Source organism: Macadamia integrifolia, chromosome 14 (assembly GCF_013358625.1).
Source record: "Macadamia integrifolia cultivar HAES 741 chromosome 14, SCU_Mint_v3, whole genome shotgun sequence".
In the NCBI taxonomy this organism is placed as follows: Eukaryota; Viridiplantae; Streptophyta; class Magnoliopsida; order Proteales; family Proteaceae; genus Macadamia; species Macadamia integrifolia.
Window position 1 is genome coordinate 10,421,180 of NC_056570.1, and position 26,777 is coordinate 10,447,956.

A 26,777-nucleotide genomic window follows, 5' to 3' on the forward strand; every position below is an offset into this window, starting at 1 on the left:
GTAGTAGATCAAAAGGACTCAAATTATAGGTGATGATAAAAGAATAAATTTGGTAATGGCTGTTGATGTCCGTGGTTAATGGATAATTAATGCTCCATTTTTCCCCCGAGGGAGTGGTTGGGGATGGTTGGAACTTTCACATCTTTTCTAAACAATGTTTACTAATAATTTAATTGATTTCCCTATGACTGACTTTTTCCTTATTGATGATGCTGTTAGGTCTAGAGCCAATTTTATTTCTGTAGGCTTTACTATTTGTTTTGTTTCCCTATAGAATATTGATTAATTTTCGTTATTCTATTTCATCTCATAGGTGGTTTGGAATACAGCTGAATCCTCAATTTATGGGAATTGACCTCAAGTACGAGAAACCTTAATTCAGTTTTCTGCGCATATCTTTTTGTTCAGTTTATAGAAAATCCTTGACTACATCTTCATGTTTAACATTTTTCTAATATTGTTCAACATAATTCTATTTACTTTTAAAATACAACTATTATGTAGGTTAGGAACTGTAGAAGATAGATGATTTCTTGTGGAGTCACTTAAGAGTTCTTTATAATATGGGGACCTGCATATCGCTGACCAGATCAAAGTTATGCGGGGATAATTAAATTAGTTATGTGAGATGAAACTTTTATCTTTCTTTGTTTCTTTTCTCCATATTAGATGAAGTGTTTGTTATGGCCTTTTCTCTTAATTTTTATGTTTATTGTCAGATTTAAGTCTGGTCATTTTTTTTTTGGAAAAAGTTTCAGTTTAATTATATTCTTGCTTTGAGCTGTCTTTATTTTAGTTTTTGAAGTCTGAATTGAGTTTGGGTTCTATTTTCATAACTTCTCCTCATGTGCTATCCTTTTTTCTCTGGGAACAAGGAGGTTCAATATGTATTTTACCTTATTTTGGTATCATTTGAAATTGATATGGCTACTTTGCTAACAAGCTCAAGATCTTGCAAATCAAGTTGGTTTTCAAAGATAACCAAAATAATTGCAGGGTGTTGTTGGTCTGTGATGGAATGTGTATTAGTAAGCATGGTTGTCAAGGCGTAGGCGACGCTAAGGCGTGGCGTCTAGGCGGTCTGCCTGGGTCCCAGGCGACTGTTGCCTGATTGCACTATGTGTCACCTTATTTTTTGGACTTATTTACGCCAAATATCATGTAAGTAATTACTTAAGATATTATTCATGAATAAGCAAATAACCTCCTATTTGAATCCAATAAAAATAGTTTAAAAATCAAATTCCAAAAGGATCAAAAGTTAACCCCCCAGTCGAAAAAAAAATTGGATTTTTGGTTGTAGAGACGATTTTCAACTTTCAAATGTTGGGGTTTTTCTCAATTCTAATTTGTAAATCTTATCATGGTAAAACATTGTTAAAAACCAAAAGTTCGGTAATATAATCTTTTGTTTTGATGTCTTTAAAATTATTTTCATTCAAGCGATTTTAACAGCATAAGCATATTTTAAAATAAGTTTAACCGAAACATAACTTTGTCATTACAACTCAGATTTAAGTATATTAGACTTGTTGGAAGGATGGTTTTGTGCTATATCTAATACAAAAAGTCTCGTTAAAAAATAAAATCATAATTGACCAGTAAAACTTATTATAGAACAAGAACTTTTCTTTAAGTGTTGATTTTTTTTATCACTTAATATGGCTTAATGTTGATCTTTGATGATTTGATGTGGCTTGATGTTGATTTTTGATGACTTGATGTGGCTTAATGTTGATTTTTTATGATACAACATATATGTAGCATACTAAATAATGTTAGAAAAGAGTGAAAACAAAAAATAATACTTGGTCGCCTTGTTTGTCTTAAGGTGGGCGACTTGTCTCCTAAATGCTTAGGCAGCCCTCAAGTGCCTTGATTCGCCTTGGCGCCGTGACTACTATGTTAGTAAGTCATAGTTCAGTTAGGATCCCAGTAGTTTATATAACTCTATTCTGCTCTGAATTAAGATGGTTGAAAATTTTTGCTATAACATGGAAGAATTTTTCTCAATTGAATGTGTCATGGCTTATGTAATAATATCAAAACTTAAGAAACCAGAAACCAAAGAAGGAGAAAGGAGATGAAGAAGATGGGAGAAGTCATGAGGTAGGAGAGAAGGCTGTGCAATGGAATGGAATAGTTCCTATTGCACCAACCAATGCTATTTATATTAACTGAACAGATTACATAATGGAATAAAACTATACTTTAGCTAAGCCTAAAGTCTAATTACAATAGGAAAGGTAAGAAACAATAAGAAACTAAACTACTTAGACAAAGACATAATCCCACGGTACAAAGGTCCGTGAACACCCATGGACCTCCAACCAAGACACAGACACTAACGCTCCCCCTCAAGCTAAAATATATATCTCCCATACTTGGAACAACCACCAAGAAACATAGTCTGAAACAATGCCTTCGTAGACATATCACCAAGTTGATTGTCGGAGTTGAAGTAAACTTTGCATAATCACAAAATGATAGTTCACCTCATTATGCTTGGTCCTCTCATGAAAAAATGGATTGCTAGCTATATAAATTATAGCTTGATTATCACAGTATATCTTCATTGGCTTAGGAATTGAGAACCTTAACTCTTGTAGGAGAGACTTCAACCATGTCAACTCTGCTGTAGTATGACCCATGGCTCTATACTCAGTCTTTGCACTTGACTTAGCCACAATAGTTTGTTTCTTAGTCCTCTAAGAAACAAGATTACCAATAACGAAAGTTCAATATCCGTTGGTTGATCTATGAACATTGGCAACACCAACCCAATCAGCATCAGAATAACCCACAACATCAATGTGACCATGACAACGATAAATAATACCTTTACTAGGAGCACTTCTAAGATACCTCAGAATGTGACAAGCAGCACCCCAATGAGTATGTTTAAGACTCTCCATAAATTGATTGATGACTCTTACAACGAAGAAAATATCCAGACAAGTGATAGTCAGATATATAAGCTTCCCCACTAGTCTTTTGTACTAATGTTTGTCCTCAAACTCATAGTTAGCAAATTCGGATTCGGGAATTATTCGGGCGGAGAATTATTCGGAATAATTCGATTGATTAATTTAAGGATTCGGTCAAAAAAGCTTATTGGGTTTTTTTTGTTTTGTTTTGTTTTGTTTTTTATTGTTTTTTATTGTTTTTTTTTTTTTTGTTTTTTTAAATACTGTTTAAGTGGACCGAATAATTCGGTTTAATTTGGATTCGGTCCGAATTATTCGCGTTTTATATTCACTTTTGAAAAAATCGCGAATTTTACCGAATTTTATTTTTAATTCGGATTCGGTCAGAATTGTTGATAAAATTCGGAAAAATTCGGTTTGGCCGAATAATTCGCGAATTATTCGGCCGAATTGATAACACTGCTCAAACTATCATACCCCAAGTTTCAGATTCGAATTCATAGGGTTATCAAGAGTCTTACAATTTACAAGCCAACATGGCAATCTGAGATAGAAAATCTAGAACGTATTTCCTTATGAGACAAATTGACACATTTCTTACAACGAATGAATTCAATCTTCAAAAATACTTGAGCACCGCTATGATGCAGCCCATGTAAAGCACGTGACCACTCTAGTGAACACCCAGCTTGACCAGCCCACACAACTAAGGAGATCAGTTTGAAATTCCACGAGGCCCATAAAGTGCTCAAGCCCAAGAGTAGGAACCAGTCCAAACAAGGCCGGTCCTTAGCTAACGCTAATTCAATTCCAACTTCAGTCAGCCCTGGCCTAATTTTTTGTGCTCTTAGAGAACCTTTACCTCCCATGGTCGAAGATGTTGTGGCATCCACTTTTGACCAACCCCTACTTGGATAACTCAATGCCTTTTCCAAGAGTCTCTCCTTGGAGATTAAAATAATCTTATGGAAGGTTGTTCTTAGCCTAGCCTTGGAAAAATAAATCCACCTATGAATCTGAAAGCAACCCTTGATCTTTGCACTCTCTTCTTTTCTTCTACTTTCTTTGTCTTCTCTACCAAGTCATTTTGTAAGTGGTCCATATCATCTCTTGAATATTGAACTTGAGACTTTTGCTTTGGATTATGTAATCAGCATAAGGTCTTGTAAGGGAGGGTAGCTAAGCCATTTTTCAAATTTTTCTACGCATATAAATAGTGGCCAATTCTTGTGTACTAGGTGGTGAATTTTGAATGAAGATTGCTTAATACATTTCCTTTTTAACCTTGAAGAGTTTACCTTTGAAAGCTAGAAGAGTTTCACTCCTTCCTTGAAGAGCATGAGCTTTCCCTATCATCTTTGAGTCCTAGAAGAGTTGCAAGACCCCTTGTGCTGCAAGCACTTCCTACAAGAGTTGAGTTTCAGCCCTTATCAATTTTATCTCCATCTATCTCATTTTATTTTCAGATTTTGTCTTGGTTCATATACTAATTTCATGAGCCATTTTGAGTAACCTACAATGCTTGTCTGAGAGAACATTTCCGTCAAAGTTGTACGGCTGTGAGCCATTGTTCAATAGGATTTGGAATCAGGTCATTCTGACGTATGTTGACCAAGATATCCTCATTTTTCTGAGGTCGTGCATTTCTGAAAATTTATGTTTTCGAATGGAGCTTTCTTTGAAGCTCGTTTTATCTTCTTCCGATCTCAGTTCTGAAATCTCCTTTGGTTCATTTGAAAATGCCGATGGAGATATGCCTTAAGCTCTTCAATGCCAGAAGAGACAGTACATGAAATTATGATATCATCAATGTAGACAACTAGGACCACGACCTTGTCCCCCCCCCTCCCTCTTGATAACACGCGAACACAGAGTGATTAGAGAAGCATTGAGTGAACCCATAACCACCAATGACTTTACTAAGGCTCCGTTTGGTATCGTTTCTGTTCCAGAAACGCCGTTTCGTGTCAAAAACGAAAATTTCAGTTTCTATGTCAAAATGCAGTTTTTAAATGAAAAAATGGTGTTTCAAAATTTCAGATTTTTATTGGGAACTTTTTTTTTTTTTTTTGTAATATGGAAAGAAATTGGAAAGACGGAACTCCATTTTGGAGTTCTGTCCAATCTCGTTTTTTCAGTTTTTTTTTTCACTTTTTGTTCCAAAAAAACAGAAACGGACCATAAGTGCACCAAACAGAAGATTCCGTTTTTTCGTTCCAATAGAACGAAAAAACTCTAGAAATGTTTTTTTAGAACAATACCAAACGGAGCCTAACTTGTCGAACCAGGCACGTGGAGAATATTTCAGCTCATATATAGCTTTCTAAAGACAATAAACTTCGGCCTCATTCTCCCCCTAAGCAAAATACCTCGGATGTTGCTCAATATAAACCTCTTCCTCAAGATCATCATAAAGAAATGTATTTTTTATATCTAGTTAATATAGAGGACAATTAAGATTTTCACCACCAAGGAGATCAGTATTCATACAAAATTACGAGAGAGGTCTCAAAAATAGTCAAAATAATCGACATCATAAGTCTGAGTAAAGCCTTTTGCAACCAATCAAGCTTTGAATCGCTCAACTGAACCATCTGGAAGATTTTTAATTGTGTACACCCGACAACACCTTATAAGCTCCTTCCTTGAGGGTAAGTTCATAAGAGTCAAAGTCTGACAATCCAATAGAGCATCCATCTGAACTCCATGGCATGTTTCCAACCAAGATGCATAAAGGCGTCCTTATACGTAGTAGGTAGTAGGTACCAACATAGTAAATAAAGAAAAGACAAGCTTGCGAAGTAAAGGGGAAAGATGAGACACATTAACAAATGGGGACATATGATAAGCAATCTGTGACTATTGAGAACCCTTACGAAGAGAAACTAGCAAGTTAGGAGATGGAAGATCCCTAGGCTAGGAATCTGATAAAGTAGAGGGCGGTTGCGAAGCAGCTTGGTTCATGGAAGTGGACTTAGGATGACGCATGTAGACCTGCAACTGCTTAGCTGGAGCACTATCAGAGAGAGAGAGAGGGAGAGAGCGAGAGAGAGTCAGTAAAGGGTATAAGGACTGGAATTGGTGGAGACATTAAAACATCAACATCCATCTGAAGGCTCTCGAAAAAAAAGTATGGTGTAGATGTAAAGAAGGTACATCAGCACTAACCAAGTATTGACTGGTAATGGGATTATAACATTTGTAACCTTTCTGATGCGATCATAGTTAACAAATACATTCTTGGTAGCACACTGGGATAATTTATCAATTCTAGGTTGCGAATAAAACAAACACAACCAAACACCCGTGGGGGTAAACTAAACAGATTAACATTAGGAAAGACAATATAGAATGGAGATTGATTTCCAAGAACAACAGATGTCATGGGATTTATTAAATAGTAAGCAATAAGAACTGTAACAGTTCACGATATTTGGAAATATGCATGTGAAACATCAAGGAATTGGTGACCTCTAACAAGTGTCTGTTTTTCTTTTCAGCAACACTATTCTGTTGAGTATAAGAGCAACTAGTTTGATGTATAATGAGCAGAGAAAAAGTCAGATATTTGGTATATTATAAGGCATTATCTGAACGAAAAACTTTATTTACAAACCAAATCGAGGCTTAATTTTAGAATAAAATTGTTTAAATGTCGATAAAATTTAGAACGATCTCTTAACAAATATAACCATGTCATATGAGAGTGATCATCACCAAAGGTAACAAAATAAACAAAAAATGACTGACTCTTAACATGACATGAACCCCAAACATCAAAGTGAACCAGAGAAAACAAGGAAGAACCATGAGGAGCATCATGAGATGGGAGTGAGGTACAATCATAGTTCAAAAACTCATCGAAATTTTGCTCATTTTGCTAATTTTGACATACCTGAGATGAAACAGCAGGCAAACCCAGAATTACCACTATTTTGCTGAAATTTCGCGCATTTTGATCACAAAAAATGCATAGTTTCGTCAACATTTCTCTCATTTCAGCCATTTGCCCCCGAAATTTCCAAGCGAAATTCATGGAAACAATAGAATGTTTCAGCAAAATTTCTCTGGTTTTGGATGGACCGAAACGGCGAAACAAAATTGAGTTTTTGAACCTTGAGTACGATGATGCTTTCCAAGCTCACATGCTTCACACTTAGGACGAGATATTTTCTTGCAACTGGGAACCATCTATTGAAGCTCGGAGAGGGAAGATGTCTCAACAGGTAATGCAAATGAAGTGGAGAGGTAGCATGAGAGGCAGCAAAAGCAACTGTAGTAGAGTCATCTAAATAGTAGAGCCATCCTTCTCATGCCCTCCACCAATCACCTTGTCTGGAGATCCTAAAAAAATAATAGGTGGGGGAAAAGGTGATTGAGCAATTTAAAGATTTTTTCAATTGACTAACAAACATAATATTTAAAGGTAAGTTAGGAACATGAAGAACAAGAGTTAACTGAGGAAAAGAGGTAGAGAGACGGACCCAGAATCAAAATCATGAGTAGAGAAGCCATCAGCAGGTATAAAATTAAAAGGATATGAAATCTTCTGAGATGAAGAGAGAAATTGAGACTTACCAGTCATATGGGTAGAAGCCCTTGAATCAATTATTCAGGTAGTTGATTAAATGGTAGAAAGCAAGGCGGATGTACCTCTGCGAGCCAAAGTAGCTTTGGATGAGGAAGCGCCAATGGAAGGCTGAAGGTCAAGGAGAAGTTTAAAGATTTGACTGTGATCATTACGAGGCCCGGAACCGGATGATGGACCTCCATATGAGGATGTAATTTTGGAGTCACCAAAAGACGGATTCTCAGAATTACCATCAGACGCAGTCGTATTGGTAAATTGTGGAGTGTAGCGGCTTACTATGTTTTTCCCAGCAGGTATCCACAATATGATTTAACTTGCCACAAAAGGAACATTGTCTGATGGGTCGGTTACTCTTTCGTCCACTTGTACTACGACCACCACGGCCTTGTCCTCCTGATGAGCCACGCCCTCTCCCATAGAAATTAGAGTCTCACCCATGGCCAATAACAAATGCAGAACTGTCTTAAGTAGAGGTATCATGACGGGAATGTGTAACAATACACTGAAGACATGCAAAAGACTCATTAAGCGTAGACAACTTTTCCCTAGCAAGCAACCAACTCTTAACAGACTGATAATTAGGATTAATTCGGCTATAAACTTTGGAACATAAATTTCAGTAGTGGTAACTGTTCCAGATTAGTAGTAAGAGGCTGATGAATATTGAGGTTCTCTCTTGTACCGAAGGATTAAAGTATCTGTATCGGTCGCCATATCGGTGGGCTAAATTTAAGATACGTATTGGAGAATATCATATCATATTGGAGATACGCTAAGATATGCTAAAGATCATGGATTAAAGTATCGGTATCGGTTGCCGTATCTAACGGCTAAATTTATGATATGCATCGGTATGGGAGATATTTTAAACCATGCAGTTATACCTGTAAAAGCATTAAAGTATTTATTCAAGGACCTGTCCCCATTTTTGAAAGTAAATTTTTTATCTCATGCAGTTATACGTGTAAAAGCATTGAAGTATTTATTCAAGGACCTGTCCCCATACTTGAAAGTAAATTTTTCATAAAGCCGGGATATATTCTTCTCTTAGGAGAAGGTTCGCTTCAAGTCATCTCACACTCCTTTGGTAGCGGCATTTGCTGCAATAACCTGATCCATGTTGATCCACAGCCACATGAGGAGAGTGTCTTTCTCATGCATCTAGTCCTCATAGGCTTTTATATCAGAAGGTTCTTTGGAATCAGCAAAAGGAGGATCAGATTGGAGGTATTTCAACTTCCCCTTTGCATTAACATAAACCTTGACTGCCTAAGCCCATAATAGATAATTTCCAACTCCATTAAGTTTTATAGTAGTGATCTGGACATTGAAATTGTCTGAGGAAGACTTGGGATCAACCATCATGCACGACAGAAAACAATAATAAAATTACTAGAGCCATGTACAACCCTCTGGCCAGCAAACAATCCTGTATCAAAAAACTCAGTGAAAACACTGAGTTTTAGGTCTCCAAAACTGTAGATTTATGGCAGACCACTAGGGCATAGAAGCCCATAAATATCACAGGAAATTGATGAAGATCCAAAGACCAGAAAACCCAGAAATTGATTCTGAAGGTGACACCATGTAATAATATCAGAACGTAAGAAATCAAAAAACAGAGAAGGAGAAAGGAGAGGAAGAAGATGGAAGAACTTGTGAGGTAGGAGAGAAGGCTGGGCGATAGAATGGAATAGTTCCTATCGCACCAGCCAGTGTTATTTATATTAACTGAACAGATTACATAATGGAATATAACTATACTTTAGCAATGCCTAAAGTCTAATTACAATAGGAAAGGTAAGAAACAATAAGAAACTAAATACTTTGACAAAGACACAATCCCACATACAGAGGTCCATGAACACCCATGGACCTCCAACTGAGGCACACACACTCTTAACAGCTTACATACCTGAGATGTAGATATGTTATAGGTTTATCTTCTCTTTCTGATTTTTCTGGAACGCTTTATTTATTTATTATTTTTTTAATTTTCTGCTTTTATATTAAAATCTTTTATCCAATTTACATACTGACCCTTCTTTCTCAAGATGCTACAATTCATTTCATTTTGATTTAAGTCAATATGTAATCCTTTTCTGTTTTCAATCCAATTATAATCCAATAATTGTCAACGAAACTTATGATCTGTATGGTGGTTGCTTGGGTTATAGCATTTTTATCATATCAGAAATTTTGAACTTTGAGCTCATTATGCTTTGGTCTAATAACTATATAATTGGGTCAGTTTTGATTGGTCTCAATGTATTTTGAACTCATTCTGACATGACCATATTAGCCTTCCCCCCACTCCTGCATGAATGCTTTCTAGATAGTGATTATTTTATCTGTCTGTTGGTAGTCCCTTCGCCTTTGTCCTCTAGCAGGCTTTATTAAATCCTAAATGTGAATCTTCTGCTCTGTCTTATTGTAACGTTAGAATCTTTATCGTGGCACTTGATTATCTTCAATCTCGTTTCTTTTTTACCTAAACATCCCAGGTTAAGAAATGATTGACATTCTGAATTTGCTTCACTGAATTTTCTTGCCTTCTAGTGATTCAACAACATATTGGGATTTCCTTGAATCTCTATTAATGATAATTACTTTTAACACCATACAGCCCACACTTGCCTAACTGAATATTTAACTGAAAGCAATTGAATGAGATATCTTATTACAAGCATGTTTATTCTTACAACGTCATCTTTGGCTGTTCCACCATTTGTAGATTTTTCTTTATTAGAGCTGGAATGATGGGCTGGCTTCTTATCAATCTCTCGGTTCTAGCCAAAAGCATTGAAGATGGCAGCTTAAGCCAGTCAATGATCCTTTTCCAAGTATTTTGTATGGTAATATGGCCACAGTCATGCAGCAGTATTTAATTTTATGTGAACATTTATGATTTGCTTAACTTTCCCCTTTGTTATTTATTTGTAGTTTTATGTCCTGGACTACTTTTTTCATGAGGAGCTCATGACCTCCACGTAAGTTCATCTTGTTCCCTCCAGCATTATAGTTTTGATCTTTCACAAGATCAATTTTTTTTTTCGTCTAGAAATTATTTCAATTTGTACCGTTTTAATGTATTCATGTAAATAGGATTGAACATGATATCATGGTGCGCAAATTTCTTTATGAGATTATTTGTTGCGTTAAAGTCCTCCTTTTCAATTATATCTTTTCCCCTATATGCTTTCTTCTTTTAATGGAACTGCCTCTAAATTTATTTACTATTTAATAACTAAGGTGGTGAATTCATATTAGAGATTAGGAAATGTCAAATTGCCCAAGTATGCAAAAAGATTTGAATTTGTATAATCAATTTGTACAAACTTTGTCAGCTTTTCAATATCAATGGGATCAACTTCATAAACAGGAACGAAAAATGTTAAATAAAGGAGAAAATTCCATGAATAATTGTCCCCATTTGGTTCTTGTGGGGGTGTAATGATGCCTCTTGACACTTATCGTATCAGCTACCTTCTAAGGCGATGCACCGACTGTCTTTCTGTGGATTCCAACAAATTGCACAGAGCAAAACATTCCACAAGATGCACCTTGCAGAAAAGATCTACTTCAGCGTTGCAGCTAGATAATAAGGAGTTTCTCAAAGAACATGAAGGGCAAACGGATAGCTCAATTTATCAGTTAGTTCTATCACAGTGAAAATTGGAGGTGACTCCTTGTTTCTCTTGTTGCCTTGCTTAAGAAGTACAAGTTAGTAATAAACTGTCTTCTGGATGTAGGATATCTATTGTCGATCTTATCCTAAGTAAGTTACTTTCAGTGGAACATGAAACTCAAAGTGATTTACCATAGAATAACTTGAACATGGACCAACCTACACTAAATAACTAATTAAATCATCAGATTTGTCTTCAAAATGTAATGATCTTCAAAGGAGTTCTCTTAGGGGGTCATGTCTTGTTCATCTAGGGGAGGTATCAAATAATTACCTCAGTAATCTCGTCATCAGGGTCACCAACTACAACTTGTATCTTCACTGCATATCAAGTTTGTTCAGAGTGTGTATCCTATAATTATACATCTTGTCACAATTTTTCCTTGCAAATGTTACCTAACCTCTACAAAGTTTTTGGTTGAGTCCTGGATCTTTAGAATTCCCTTAAGAATACTAGTACCGTATCTACTAGATATGTCCAATCATTTCTGCATCCAATTATATTTGCTTTCATCTTTCACCGTAGGTCTCAGGTTTAAAAGAAAACACTCCTCTTCAATTAACCCAGGTTTGTTTCAATATTCACATCCAAGGGCCTTATGCCTAGTGCCTAGACCTCTTTCTGTGCTTAACATTCCCTGGGGAATTCGTTCAAGCTCTTCACTTTTCCAAATAGAGTAAAGGAAGTAAACTGGAAGATCACAAAGGGCATTGTGAATAATATTAACTTTGGCCCTTTGAAGAGATGCTCTTTTTATCTTCCACCGAACCCCTTTTTTTTTGTGATAGTTTTTAGAAGGGGTGCAACACTAAAGACCGATCTGATGAGAGGAAAACTAACCATTCTTTATCTCTAGTAAGATCTGAAGAGATGCTCATTTTATCTTCCAACGAATTAATTATTGCCTCATAATTTATTTATTTTTTATTTTGTAAAATTTTGACTCTACACGTGTCACTAAAGTGGTGAACTTGGGGTAAGGAACACGGCGACTATTGTTGTAAGGAGAAAGGAGCTATGAGCTGTCATTTGTGAGAAACTTTGCTTCCACGGCAGATTGGCCAATAGCCGAGGCCCATCTTCTTCACCGGGGACTGCTGGTGGAGGTACCAATAGAGTTTCTATTGGAGTTCTTGCAAGCTTGGGGGGCTCGAATGGTGTTGGGGCTTGCAAGGATGCAGAGTTTCCCGGACTTGGTGGTGATAAGAGATTGGCCAGTGCGGCTGCAAGTAATGCTTCTGCTGATGGAATTGGTGTCCTTCCTTCCATGGACTAGTTTGTTCCCTGGAGAAAGTTCTTCTTTCTATAATAAGGATGGCATGAACCTTAAATACGTCGATCCTTTGTTCATGGATGGAGTTGTGGTTGCTAATTGCCCTCTTAGTATGATCAAAGGAGCGGTTGATAGATGGAAAAAAAACGCTTATTGGTCACTTTATTGGGAGACGACTTTCCTTTTTGTTTACAAAGGAGGTTCTTTTGAAGCATTGGCTAACTGCAGGACATGTGGACTGCAATCTTCTTGATAGTGGTCTCTTTGTTTTCCGTTTTAATTTGGAGGATGATGAGAGGAAGGTTCTTGAGGGAGGACCATGGTACATTCAAAAACACCCCTTATCTTGAGGCAATGGAATCCTTCATCTCCTTTGGGAAGAATAGACTAAAGCTCTGTTCCTATTTGGGTAAATCTTCCAAATCTCCCCTTTCAATACTGGTCAGCTGATGCTCTCAGTTCTATTGGAAGTGTTATTGGGAATCCTTTAGTGTCTGACAAGAGGACCATGACAATGGAACGATTGTCTTTCGCTAGGATTTGTATTGAGGTTCATGTCAGTAGAAACTTACCTGACATGGTCCAAATTTATGATGGGAAGGGAGAAATGTTTTCTCAATCCGTAGTGTATGATTGGAAGCCTCTGCAGTGTTCATCTTGCATGATATTTGGCCACTCTGATGGTCAATGCCGGAGGGCTGTGGAAAAACCAGCTAAGCAGGTGTGGAAGAAGAAAAATCAAGTTCAAACTATGGCTCCTATGGCAGAGGGAGATGGTGGTGGTCATCCCCTCATCCTATAGTGGTAGCTGAGCCTTCTCCCAATCAATTGCAGTTGGCAGTGTTGATGGAAGGCAGAAGTTCCGGCAGTGATGAGTTGGCAGGGAGGTACATAATTTCAAATTTGAAGTCAAAAGGCCAAAATGTCCAAAATAGCAAGGAGTCAATGGAATCAGCTAGAATCAGGGATAATGGGACAGACTTGTCAGAAAGTAAGAAAGGGATGGTTCTTCATTCTAAACCTTTTGCTTCTTTGGAAGATATTATGGATGATGAGGCTGGCTTTTATGATTCTTTGGAGGAGAATATTGGTAATTTGGCAGCAACTCATTCATATGTGGCCCCTAATGTCCCTTTCATCTCCACTCCCAATGAGATCAACTTGTGTGATCAATCGATCATTGTTTCTTCGGTGGGTTCGATGGATGGTATTGTTCAAGACAATAAGGAGGATGAGTTGTCGCATCTTACCAATTTGGTAGACCTAATTGAAGGAGAGGGGCGAGTCAGGAAGCGGGATGAAGAGTCTAGGAAGAGGAAGAAGAAGAAGAAGAAGAAAAAAGGAAAAAGTTGGTTTCTGGGGCCCCTGAGTGTAATTTAAATCTTGAGATAGATAGTTCATCAGCTACTTCTTCGAAGGAACTTTTGGAGTCTATGGCCCTTTCCAATCTTGAAAATGATCCTTATGTTGGTGAATTATTTCTTCAAATTTCGAATTGGGATGCAATGACAGTCGTTATTTCTCCAGAGGAAAAGACAGAGTTGGATGATAATGAGGAGATGACCAATCAAATTGAGTTGAACCATAGTGAGGAAGTGATCCATCAAGCTGATAATATAGATGATATTCATTTGGATTTGCCAGAGGTAGAGTCTAAGTCGACCGATGATGACGATGACCTTGGTCATGGTGTCTTTAGAACTCGGACCCATCCGGGCACAAGAAGCTTTTTAAGGCAGAGTCGTTGCATCAAAGGAGCCCCATACTATACTCACTCCTGCGATTGGGCTACTTAATTCTTCTATAGCTTTTCTTTCTGGGTGAAAAAAATGTCCCTTTCCAATTTCCCTTTGTACTGTGGGGGTCTATTCCGCTTGTTTTGTTCGTGCTACTCTCTCTTCCTTAGGCCTGTCTAATGAGGGGAATGGTTGCCTTCTCTTGTTTATTCTTTCTTCTTCTTTTCTTTTATAAAATTTTTTGCCTATCCAAAAAAAAATTCCGCTCTACTAATTGTTTTGTGACTTACCACTATTGGATCTCAAGTAGCCAAGATCTGTAGTTAGCATCCTCAAAAATTTCTGGATCATCAATTTTTGGTGTAATCAAATGTCTACTTTGGTTTAATTAAATGTGTGGAATCTTAATACATTTAATTACACCAAAGATGATGCTCATCATGACCCAATTCTTTTTCCAAATTTTAACTTTAAAAATATTCTAATTTTGATTTAGAAGTAAAACTGGTCACCAATGGTACAGAAATTGGGAAGGTGGACTACTTAAGGTTTCATGTCAATCACAATTCCTTTGTACTGAATCATTTCCTCTTTCTAGTGATGCATTCTTAAATTCCAAAATTTCTGTTGGAAATTGAAGATGCTTATTTAACTAAAATGGTGTTTTGACAATTTCTTGGATGACTTGTTATGTTTTCCCTTGCATGCTCAAAGAATTGTTATTCAATGAAGTGGGATCACTTACCAGTTACCTTGAACATGACATATTTTTCATGCTTGTCAGAAGAAATATCTTAGGATTGATTGAGGTATCAATTGGTTGCATGGTTAGAAAGCCCAAGGAACAGACAAGACCATAGTTGCCAAGGTGATGATAACATGCCTAGATGCTCAAGGCGACCAGGCCCCTTATGTTTCAAGTCGCCCATGATGCCATGCCTAGATAATGAAGGAAATATACCTGTAATGTAGAAACATTTCTGAATATGAAAAAGTACCTGGAATATGGAAGAAATATACCATGCAATGTGGTCTTGCCTTGGGCACCTTGAATGCCTAGTTGCTATGACAACTATGGGTTAGACCTGGATCCATTCATAAACTGAGTTCGAAGTTTTGTACTTATTTAAATTAATTTGAGACATGGTCTTGTCATAAAACTTTTAATTATTAAAGGTATCCAGTGGTACCTTTTTTATTTTATTTTTTCTCGTGGATCCACGTAGCCGACCCCATTTAGTTGGGAAAAGATTAAGTTGCTGTTGTTGTTGGAGATATATACTAATTTCCAAGGGAGAACAGCTAATTGCTGCATACACTTGCCAGTTCTCTGTCTTTCTAGGCCTTTTTCTAAATCTTATCAAAGACAATCATTATTAATGCACCATCATATTATGTTCATCCATTTCCTTAAATTGATGAAGACTTCAACATTTTATGCATCTACTTTCTGTTTCTTTGTGTTGGATTTTGCTTATAGCTAATCAAGACAATCTGCAGTTAATGCTCTAATACTGCATCTTCATTCATTTTCTTGAAGTGTATCGTTGCATTTCCAGCATTAGTGTGCAATGTCCCTTCATTTGGTTACTTGTAAAGATGTGATCCTCTCATCCCTATTTGATTTCATTCACAAAGCTGATGTGTTTTTATTGGTTATATTTTATAGATGGGACATTATTGCAGAGAGGTTGGGCTTCATGTTGGTGTTTGGAGATCTAGTGTGGATTCCTTTCACTTTTGGTATCCAGGCATGTAACCAATAACCATAAACTGGAATTTAGGTTTCCCATCTTTATTTCTTAACGCCAAGAATTCAGGTACTCTTAAACTAAAGATTAGTAATTTGAATTCTGGGTACCTTGTCTTACAAGGCATTGAGCTAGAAATAATATGTTATCTTGTGTTACAGGTGTGGTTTCAGAATATCATACTCCATACTGCATAAAGCTTGTTATTCTAGGAATGAATAATTAATATCTTAGAATAGCTGTGGGGTGAAAATGTTTAAGTTTAGTTTTTCCTTAGGATCTTGTTTAGTTCTGATGGGTTGCCCATTACTGGGAAGAGATAATTGTCCTGGATGAATTTTATTTGTTTCAGTCTTCTTTGTTTAGAGGGTGGGAGGCCTCGGCGCAACGGTAAGGTTGCTCCATTGCGACCTAGTGGTCGTGGGCTCAAGTCGGGAAACAGCCTCTCCACGAAGCGAGGGTAAGGCTGCATACATCATGACCCTCCTCAGACCCCGCAGTGGCGGGAGCCTCGTGCACTGGGCATGCCCTTTTTTAGTCGTCTTTGTTTAATTGGACTTTTTACTTCTTTTTTTTTTTGGGGGGGGGGGGGTTGACCTTTGACTTTCTTGGAACAAATTTTGGTGCTTGTTTCTTTGTTTTTATCTTGATAATCTTATGATTCTCTTCATCAGTGTATGTTCTTTTCTTATGCATAAATTTTTTCTTGCTGCTTTGCTTTGGGAAAGGGTTCCCTTATGCTTAAGGAATATATCGACATTCTCTAGCAGCATAGAGTTATGTTGTTTTTGTTACTAACACTTGTTACTCAATTCCGTTCTCTTTAGTCCCAAGTTAGAATCAGATTTCATCCTCAATTAGAATTTCTAAATATAACCATCTCTTGAATCAACTTGATCTGCTTTGGTATTTCCATTAACCTAAATGCCTGTCATCTAAAATTTCCGACCTGATACTCTTCTGGTTCTCAAGTCTTGTGAAAGGGACCTCTATTTATTTCTTCTGTTCTCAAAGACATCTTTGTAGTCAACCGGCTAAAAAAGTTTAAGAAGTCCATGTGTAGAAGCTCATGCTGTGGTTGTATGTCTGTGTTTTGTCATTGTCTATAAGTTCTGATGCTTTCTTTTGGTCTGACCAAGCTTGTGGATGATAAAAGAAATAATTCAATACATCTGATAATGTCCACACTTCCCTCCTGTTCACTAAGAAACCATTCTTGACCAATTGACAACCTTATTTAATGAGCTGCATCTGTATTCCAAGAGACATGTTATTCATCATGTTATGTAATGCTTCATATTGATTTCTCATTTTCAAACTCTGGACATAGTGCAATTCCTACAAAATCCATTCCATTGTAAGATTTTCACGTGATTGATTAGTTTTTTGTTCTTGTAGGGTTGGTGGCTTTTGAGAAACAATGTGGAGCTAACAAAAGCTGCTTTGTTTACAAATTGCTTAATTTTTCTGATTGGGTAACTCCATTCTATCGTCATAAAGTGATCTCCGCACTTAACCTGTAATATGACCACTGGTCTGACATATCACTTATCATATGTTGTCTAGGTATCAAGTCTTTAGAGGAGCCAACAAGCAAAAGCATGTATTTAAGAAGAATCCAAAAGCCCCTATATGGGGTCAACCTCCAAAAGTTATTGGGGAAAAATTGCTTGCTTCTGGTTATTGGTAAGGTTTAAATTTGACCGTGGTCTCTTTGCAGTGAACTAAAATCTTAATGTAACTTGGTTTCTTTAAGTAATTCAAATTTTTTAAATAATTTTCCTATGGTAGGATATGAGAATGAATTGAGAGTTGGCCAGTGGTCTGAAATGCAGAAGCTTGTCACTATTTGGGTCAGCTACATTGGATCCTTTTCTACCACTGTTCCCTCTATCTAGGGCCTTGTCCTTTTCAAGCCATGATTAGCACACTATCTGAACCCACTTCCTTTTGGGTCTAACTCTTTTTCTTTTAGTTGCTTCAACTTGCACTATTCAAGTCAGCCACACTGAATCTTTTTCTACCACCATTCCCTCTATCTAGGGCCTTGCCCTTTTTAAGCCATGACGAGCCCACTATCTGAACCTCCTTCCTTTTGGGTCTTGCTCTTATTCTTTTAGTTCCTTCAACCATCTCAGCCAATTTTCCTCCATGCTGTCAAATCCTGGCTTCCTTCTGTTCCCTCAAATCATTGATTTCTATTTTTTCAGTTTCATGGTTTGCTGCTCTTCCATCTCAACATCTTCATCTTTGCTTACTGTATCCTATGTATATTTTGTTTTCTGATTGCTTAACATGCTATTGAAAGGAGGATGATAAATTGTATGCTGCCTTGTAAAAACTTTGCTTTAGTTTGACCTCTATGCATTAGTCACATTACATTCAAGAAAAACTATCTTTACTTCAACCATCGAACTCCAATTGTGTAACTTCCTCTTTGATCTTGATTATGGGTAATTGTCCAAGATAACAGAAAACGGTAATTCTCTGCAATATACCTTGGCCATATTTACACCTTTGTATTTAGTATTTTTTTTTTCTTGACAAATAATTAAATTGTTTATTGAACTAGTTTCCAAATATTTAAATATATTTTCATTTTAGGTTCAACAACCTAATGCTTTATTGAGCTAGAAGCTTTGTTCTCTTTATTGACCACATCTCCTGAGGCCTTATGATTCTAAGCATCCCATGGTTCTGTTTTTAGATTTTACACCCTTGTCTCTTCAATCAGAGCTCTGTTATCGCCAAATGGCTTACCTTATAGGACTCTTCTAGTATTCGTTGTTAATGCATATTGAAAATCTGAATGCAAAACAAAGCATGCTGACAAGTGACAACCAGCATCTGGACCAACTAAAATTGAGTTTTAAACAGTCCACTGGAGACAACAAGCTTTTCCTTTAAAACAAACAATCATAACCTTATCATCTTAACTTAATGCGGAACATGGATCCAAAATAGGAATAGGGTTATAAAGAGGCAACATAAGTAAGGTGAGGCGATGTACAAAATAGGTAAACGTAGAAGTAAAGGCATCACAGGAACATCCCCTATAAGGGGTCGGCGACTTGGGTCCTTGTCCTCCATAGAACTCTATCCGTGGTCATACTACAATCTAACCTTACCATATGCATATATTTTCTTACCACTTCATCAATAATCATTTTGGGCCTACCCCCACCCCTTCTGGCTCTATCCAATTGAATCTAGTCACTCTTCCTCACTGGGGAATCCAGAGGTCTCCATTGGACATGACTATACCACCTCAACCGGTTCTCACGGAGCTTGCCTTGGATAGGGGCGACTCCCACATCGCTTCTAATGTGATTATTCCTTACTCTATCTCTTTTGGACTCGTTGCACAGCATCCTCAGCATTCTCATCTCTGCCACTCTCAATTTATTCAAATTACTCTTCTTGACTGCCCAACACTCCGCTCCATAGGTCATAGCTGGTTGTATAACTGTCCAATAAAATTTTCCCTTGAGTTTGATAGGCACGTGTTTTGTCACATAAAACTCCCGACGCACCTCTCCATCTCATCCATCCCACTTTAATTCTATGGGCAATATCGTCCTCTATATTACCCTCTTTGCTAATGATGGATCCCAGGTATTAAAACAGTCACTTTGAGGTAGTTCCCGATCTCCAAGTTTCACCACTCCATCCCCTCCACTATTTTGGCTGAAGGGTCACATCATATATTCTGTCTTCGTTCTGCTTGCAATAAAACCTCTTGATTCTAAACATGATCTCTATAGCTCCAGTTTAGTATTAATCCCTTCTACTGTTTCATCTATCAGAACAATATCATCAGCAAATAACATACACCATGGGACTGGTCTTGGATGTGCCTAGTTAGATCATCCATAATGAGTGCAAACAAATAGGGACTTAGGGCTGATCCTTGATGTAACCCAATCGAAACCGGGAATTCATTACTTTGTCCCTCATTCATTTTGACATCGTCACCACTCCCTCGTACATGTCTTTAATAATACCCACATAGTTATTCACGGCTCTTCTCTTCTCTAGGACATGCCAAATGAGCTCTCTTGGTACTCTGTCATAGGCTTTCTCTAGATCAATAAAGATCATATGGAGGTTCTTTTTGTGGACTCTAAATATTTTCATTACCCTCCGGAGGAGGTAGATGGCTATAGTTGTGGATCTCCTTGGCATAAAGCCAAATTAATTCTCCGTCACCTTAGTTTCCTCTCTTGGGCGGGTTTCAATAAAATTTTCCCATAGCTTCATGTATGACTCATTAGTTTTATGCTTCTATAGTTATTTCTGTTCTGGATATCTCATTTGTTCTTGTAGATCGGTACTACAATGCTTCTCCTCCAATCATCCGGCATTGTTTTTGTACTCAAAATCTTGTTAAATAACTTAGTTAGCCAAGACACTCCATGTCCTCCTAGACTCTTCCACACTTCAATTGGTATCTCATCTGATCATGGAGTTCTGCCTACATTCATCTTTCGTAGAGCCTCTTGAACCTTAACATCGCTTTTCCTTTATTTTTGCAAAAAGGATCCTCCAAGCAGATCATTTACTACCAAGTGACTGTTTTTTTAAAGTAGCTTCTGGTTCCATAGATCCTGCATTTTGATATAACTTACCTTTGAGAAGGAAACCAGGACATGTGCCACCATGACCTAGGTGACCTGTAGTGAACAATTTATTGGTTTTGGTGGGTCTATCCATGAAGTCAACACTTGTGTTTTAAGCTATCTGGGGTTTTACTTTGTGTCATTGGGGGTTTCATGTAAACTTGTGAAAGGGAATAAGTTAAGTAGCTTCTAGTTTATTTTGGGCAGTCTAGGGGTCCTGAGCAAATTTGGTTAATTAGGTAGCATTATAAGAGTTTTAATGTTTCTTATACATAGAAAAGGTGTGAAATGTGAATAGTATTCGTTTCTTATACATAGAAATGAAGGTGTGAATAGTGTTTTCCAAAATAATAATATCTGTTCTTCTCTACACTACTGGTATAACCAGCTTTTTTGGGTAAATTTCTTTGCTATTCAATTCTGAGCCCCAAAGCTTTCTTGGATCCTTATTGGTTTTAACTTATGATTCTTTCCAATGCTGACCTCCACACCCTTTTTTGATTGTCAAGAGCAACAAGGGGAATTGAGCCCCAAATGCTAAAGCATTTCTAAACTTATAAATGTAAATGAAGATTTGAACCCTGAACCTAGTAAAGTAAACCAATTTAGATAAGTTCAGCTAGCTAGGGTGACCTCATGTTTAGGCCTATGTAACTGATTGTGCACTTGTTTTCCCCAGCCATTCTTTGGTTGGTTCCTTCCCCATCTTAGATATATTTTCTTTCAAGTCCCCTTAAAATCTCTGCAGGGAACCTTCTGTATGATTTCTATTAGCTAAATATCTTTTCTGATATTATACCCTCTCTGATGGTCTCCATCCTTTGCCTAGGTTTGAGATGTGTGTCTCAAGGAACATCAACAATAGAGACCTAAAAAGGATGCCATTACAGCTCATATATGAATATGTACAGAGGGGTGGTGCCAAAAAAATCTTATTGTGGGGGGCGGCGGCAGGGGAGTAGGGGGGGTGTGTAGAGAAAATGCAATTGAGTGAGAAATTCAATTCATTCTCCATTTTTCTCACACCTACACGTTACATTGTCCTATTGTACTGTAGTATGATATGTCTTGGATTGGCCCATAGATAAGCCATTTATTCCTATAATGGTGAGAGTTACTTGTTCTTTATATTTACCATCAACCAGAACTATTTTAAAGGTCCCCTTTCGCGTCAAATATCTCTGGAAACTGTTTTAGCCATTCAAATGAATCAGCATTCAGCAGACGATTTAGGGTGTCTTGCATGAGTTTCATCTGTCTTATGACTTTCAATGAAATCTATAATGCTTCATCTTCATCTCTTTCTGGCAGGGGAGTCGCAAGGCACTGCAATTACTTAGGAGACCTGCTGGTAGCTCTATCCTTTAGTCTACCTTGTGGGATCAGGTAATTTTCTATTACTCTATACTGCATAGTAACGTAATCATTATTGTTAATGTCACCCATCTTTGCAGTTCCCCTGTTCCGTACTTCTACCCTGTCTACCTTCTTATTCTGCTAATCTGGAGAGAGAGAAGAGATGAAGTTCGGTGTGCAGAGAAGTATAAAGAAGTCTGGGCAGAATATTGCAAGCTTGTTCCATGGAGGATACTACCCTATGTTTATTAGAGATGCTCAATGGTCCCATATTCATCAATCATCATCTGTATCTTGCCTTACCAGGTGCATTATATGCACCTTGTGATTTTGCTGTCATCTTACATTCTTTTGGTGCTTGGAAAAAGATGCATGGATTCTGCCAACCAAAACTTTGTCTTGTTGCCTAACATCTTGATACATTCAGACCCCATTTAGTTGGGATGAGGCTGAGTTGTTGTTGTACATCTTGATACATGCAGCAGCAGGGTAGATGATCAAAGCAAGTAGGAATGCTGCATTAGTTGTATTTCCTGACATCACTAATTCATTCTGCAAGTTTGAGCCGTCATTTAAAAGACTATTTCTCGTATCGGATGGTCACAGCTAGTGAGGGTACGATATTATGTGGAAAATGGCAACAGCATGATGCCTGTGTGACACCCCATGGTAGGGATCCTACCCGCACAGAAGGGCCGGCTCCTCCTGAATTCCAGGGGGGGGGGTGGTGGGGGTTCACTCCAGCCATTTATAACAGAAGGCATCCAGTGTTAATGCTCATCTTTCAATTATCAGGATGAAAGCTGAAAAGGTTAAGATTAAGCCATTTCAAAGCCCTATGCAGAAGTTGAAGTGGCTGTCAGTCAAGAACTCTATGTTATTAGGATATTCAGCAAGAAGCTACATGATGCTTTCATGGTATTGGAGTGCTGATGACTATAGATTGCTTGTTACTGATTTCATTTCCCAAAATGAGCATAAAACCATCTGCTCTCTTCTTGGTTTCCTAAGTACTATGGCTCATAGTTTACTCTCTTCCCAGATGAACACTGATGCACAAGTCCTATCAGCTGTAAATGCTAAATTTTGGCATAGTGAATCATTTCAATATACTGCATATAAGATCAATGCCCAGCCCTGCCCCACTTAACATGCTTAAACCCTGGTATCCAGTTCTTTCTTAAGCTGGGAGAAGCACAAAGGCGTAAGGACTGTCTAATCTGCTGAAACCATGTCCTAATGGCAAAGTTTAATCAATCAGTGCAGTTGGCCTGTCACTAACAGTTTAGGTGGCAGATGTCTCTTGCTCTTTCCGCCCCCTAATTATAATTAAAGTTCCTTGTCATGGAATGGTCAATGGGTTAAACTTCAAGCCTAGACACCCATAATCAGTTTTAACAAAAGATACAGAGGTGTGACTCCACAGTGATAAACTTTCCCAGATCAATCCATGTATCTTTCATTGAAAAGGAGAGAATAGGAGCATACTTCAATTAAAACAAATATCCAAGTTAAAAAGCTATTTTTATTTCTGTTCCCTCTTCTTCTTTTTCACAAAATACAAGAAATCAGCTTTAAAGGTGGGGACTATGGGACTTTTCATGGGTGCATATATATGCCTTTATTATCTTACACACCCACACCTCCATTGGTCCAAAGGCACTGCGTGTTAAGAGACATCTTCAGTTCGAGTCTTTCCACGAGTTATCGGTTAGGTGCGGTTACATGTAATCGGGAAGGGTTCTTCGTTAGCCCCCCACAAAAAAAACCTTAAAGATGGGGCATTCTGGGACTTTTCATATATATATATATACACGACTATTATCTTTCCTCAGAATGCATGTAAAGGAGCTGGACGTGATACATGTTTTGAGAGAAGAGCAAAGAGAAAAATAATATCAAAATCACTCAATTCATTACACCTAACTATCACTGCAACTATAAGAGAGCTTCACAAAAGAATGCCCAGTGGTCCCCTGTAAAGCTTATCATGGAGGTGGGTGGGGTTTGTGTGGAAATTCAATTGATGGTTGCGTGCAGTACTAATTGGTCCCCACTGGGAACTCCAAGATAGGTAGTTCTTGCTTTCCATGACATGTCAAATCACCTAAAGCTTTTCATTTTTGTTGATGACTGGCCCCAAAGAAACCCTAAAACCCTAATAGCTTATATATTTAAAGGGCAAAACTGTACGTATATATCCTGATTCCTGAGAATTTGGTTCATGGTTGCTGCCATTTTTTGTACGATGTATTCAATTGAATTGGTGTCATCAACTCTTTGTTTCTCTTTAATTTCCAAAAGGATCAATGGACTAGTAAAGTTTTACTCTTACTTATTTGGTTTTCTTTATTTTTCATCACTCTTTTCTGCTTTTTATTCCCCCTTTGTTGTGAAGTGTTTTTTGGGTGGAACATAGGGGCTTCCTCAAATAACACATGTGTCCCTTCTGGAGGCGTAGCCCTATGTCCCTTCTAGACTAGCTACACACAAACACACCCTTACATGGGTCCAAGCAAAAACGAAGAAAACAAAAGATAAAAAGTGAAGGAAATCAATAGACAAAAATATTAACAAAATAGAACACAACTAGATGGGGTCCATCATATAGATCCTAACCCTCTAATCCGCTTTATTTAAGATTGTACTTGAGACAATGCCTAATCTGAGCATGTCTTTTCTTACAACTTTCTCTACTTAGATTAGCAAATGTGGAGGGAAGACCACGTTCCTTTACCATATAAAGTGGGAAGGTAAACCCCCTCTCAAACTTACATTCTCCATTTAATTTATCTGGTAAATAACCCTCACCCTTCAAATGTGAAGACGATAAAAAGCTCTGACCATAAAAAAAGAAGAGGATAAAAAGCGGGTAAAGAATGTAATTGGGTTCCATTGGCTGCCCCACTAGTGACTTTAGAATTAAGGACTCAAACTGAGCAAATATAAAGTGGATGCACTAGTGTAATTGCTTAATTTGATGGTTTCCTATATCATAATTTTTTTATTTATATTTTTTGGTGAAATCTTTATCATGATTTACTTTCCATAAATTGGTGATCAAACAAGGGGGTACACAATTGATCATCAAACTATGGATGTACATGATTCTTTTTTTTTTTTTTTTGGGTGGGCCGGGGGGGGTGGGGTGTGTGGGGAGGGGCTAATGTAACCACAACTAGATTGAGGTAGTAAAGTGTGGAAGAGGACAATAATTGCACCCCAAGTGATTTACCCTACCTTTGATTAAAAATGGCTAAAGGTATATTACTAATGAAACTTATCTCTTAAGTTTTCTTGCATACATACTAAAAGGTACACTTTTATATGATTTGACTTGATTGGTTAATTAAACCTTATCTATTTAGCTTACTTACATAGATATCAACAGGTACCCTTTTTTATCATTTGATTAGATCAGGTCTACTAATTGGCCCCAACAACCCCAATAAAGATAGGCTGTGCTTTCATGATTTGTAAATCCCCTAAAGCTTAATTTTGTTGATGATCCAGTGAAACCCAAAACCCCAAAGCTTATATATTAAATCAAAAACTGACCTATCTATCCAAATGAGTTGGTTCATGCCTTCATGGTTGCTGCCACATCTTTATCGTACGTTTCATTCAATTTAATTGGTGTCATTTCAGCTACTTTGTTTTCTTTTCCAAAAGGTCAATTTATTATTATTATTTTTTTTTTTTTTTTTAGAGATCATTGTAATATTACTACCTAAAGTTTGTGCTCTTTATTTTATTTCAGAGGGATATACCCTGCCTATACGTATTGGCATCTCCCATGTCAAGCTGAGAGGAGTGCCCCATAATTTGCATATGGGGCCTCACATGGTCAAGGAGGAAAAAGAATGTGTGAGAGGATGTGTACTTTCAACAGTTGTAGAACGACATGACGCTATGTCCCCTCCCCCTTTACCTATTGGGGTTTTCAGGGAGTCGTTAATACCTATATTTCGAGGATCTAGGGCCTCACTTATTATTAGGATTGCAATAGGGTTAGGTTGGGCCGGGCTTTTAAAAATCTTAATCCAACCCTAAATCCCCATAGTTGGGCCCAAGCTTGGTCCGACCCTGAGCCTAAAAACTTCAACTTAGATCCAACCTTGCCGAGCTTAACCCAACTCAGACCTGCTTTGATTGGCCTTGATTGGAACAAATCAGACTGGGGCCAACACTAATTGACCCTGACCATATTTTTTTCGCTTAGAGACATGCCGACCTTGACCCTGACTCAGACCCTATTCCCTCTAAATTAGGGTTTGCATCGCATAGGAGGAAAAGATTGGTAATGACACACCACGACCACTAGATTTAGGGTTTTTGAGTCAAAGGTTAGGATTAGGCCACCTAAGGATGGAAACTCCGTATAAGGGACGTGAGGCCCTAAGATGAACTGGTGGGGATCCAAGGGTCCAAATTAAGCATTTTCCTTTTGGAAAAAAGAAAAAAAAGCACATTACCAAGCAAAAAATCACACATGATCCACCAACTAGTCCCTTCTCTGGAATAACTAAGGTACGATGTGAAGAGAAGCTAGTGGATGCAATTAAAATAGTGACCAGACCAGAAAAGGACTCTTTGTGGATGATACAAGCAATGACATAGTTGAGTAGGAATCACCAAATCATCAGTAGTTTGTAGTTTGCAGTTTTCTTCTATCAATTACTTCATCATTTTTCTTATGCTACTAATATTTTTCCGTAGTATATCTCCCATGCTGTAAAAATAGGTCCACATAACATACTTTAGGATGATTAATTAAAGCCCATTAACTCATTATGGAAATCATTCACAATTGGATTTCATCCAACTATGTCAGT

General features: G+C 37.5%; 1 protein-coding gene across 1 annotated transcript in view; it reads left to right on the forward strand.

Moving 5' to 3' along the window:
• The window catches only part of LOC122061982 (delta(14)-sterol reductase-like), a 37,094-nt gene extending 14,581 nt beyond the window's left edge, over window positions 1-22,513 (forward strand). Inside the window, exons 3-10 of the mRNA XM_042625591.1 lie at window positions 314-361; window positions 10,253-10,373; window positions 10,462-10,508; window positions 15,886-15,967; window positions 17,366-17,442; window positions 17,534-17,653; window positions 21,898-21,972; window positions 22,041-22,513. Of these exons, the coding sequence (XP_042481525.1) occupies window positions 314-361; window positions 10,253-10,373; window positions 10,462-10,508; window positions 15,886-15,967; window positions 17,366-17,442; window positions 17,534-17,653; window positions 21,898-21,972; window positions 22,041-22,194 (724 nt within the window). The 3' untranslated portion in view covers window positions 22,195-22,513. The remainder of the gene's footprint in view (window positions 1-313; window positions 362-10,252; window positions 10,374-10,461; window positions 10,509-15,885; window positions 15,968-17,365; window positions 17,443-17,533; window positions 17,654-21,897; window positions 21,973-22,040) is intronic.
• The last annotated feature ends 4,264 nt before the right edge of the window (window positions 22,514-26,777 follow it).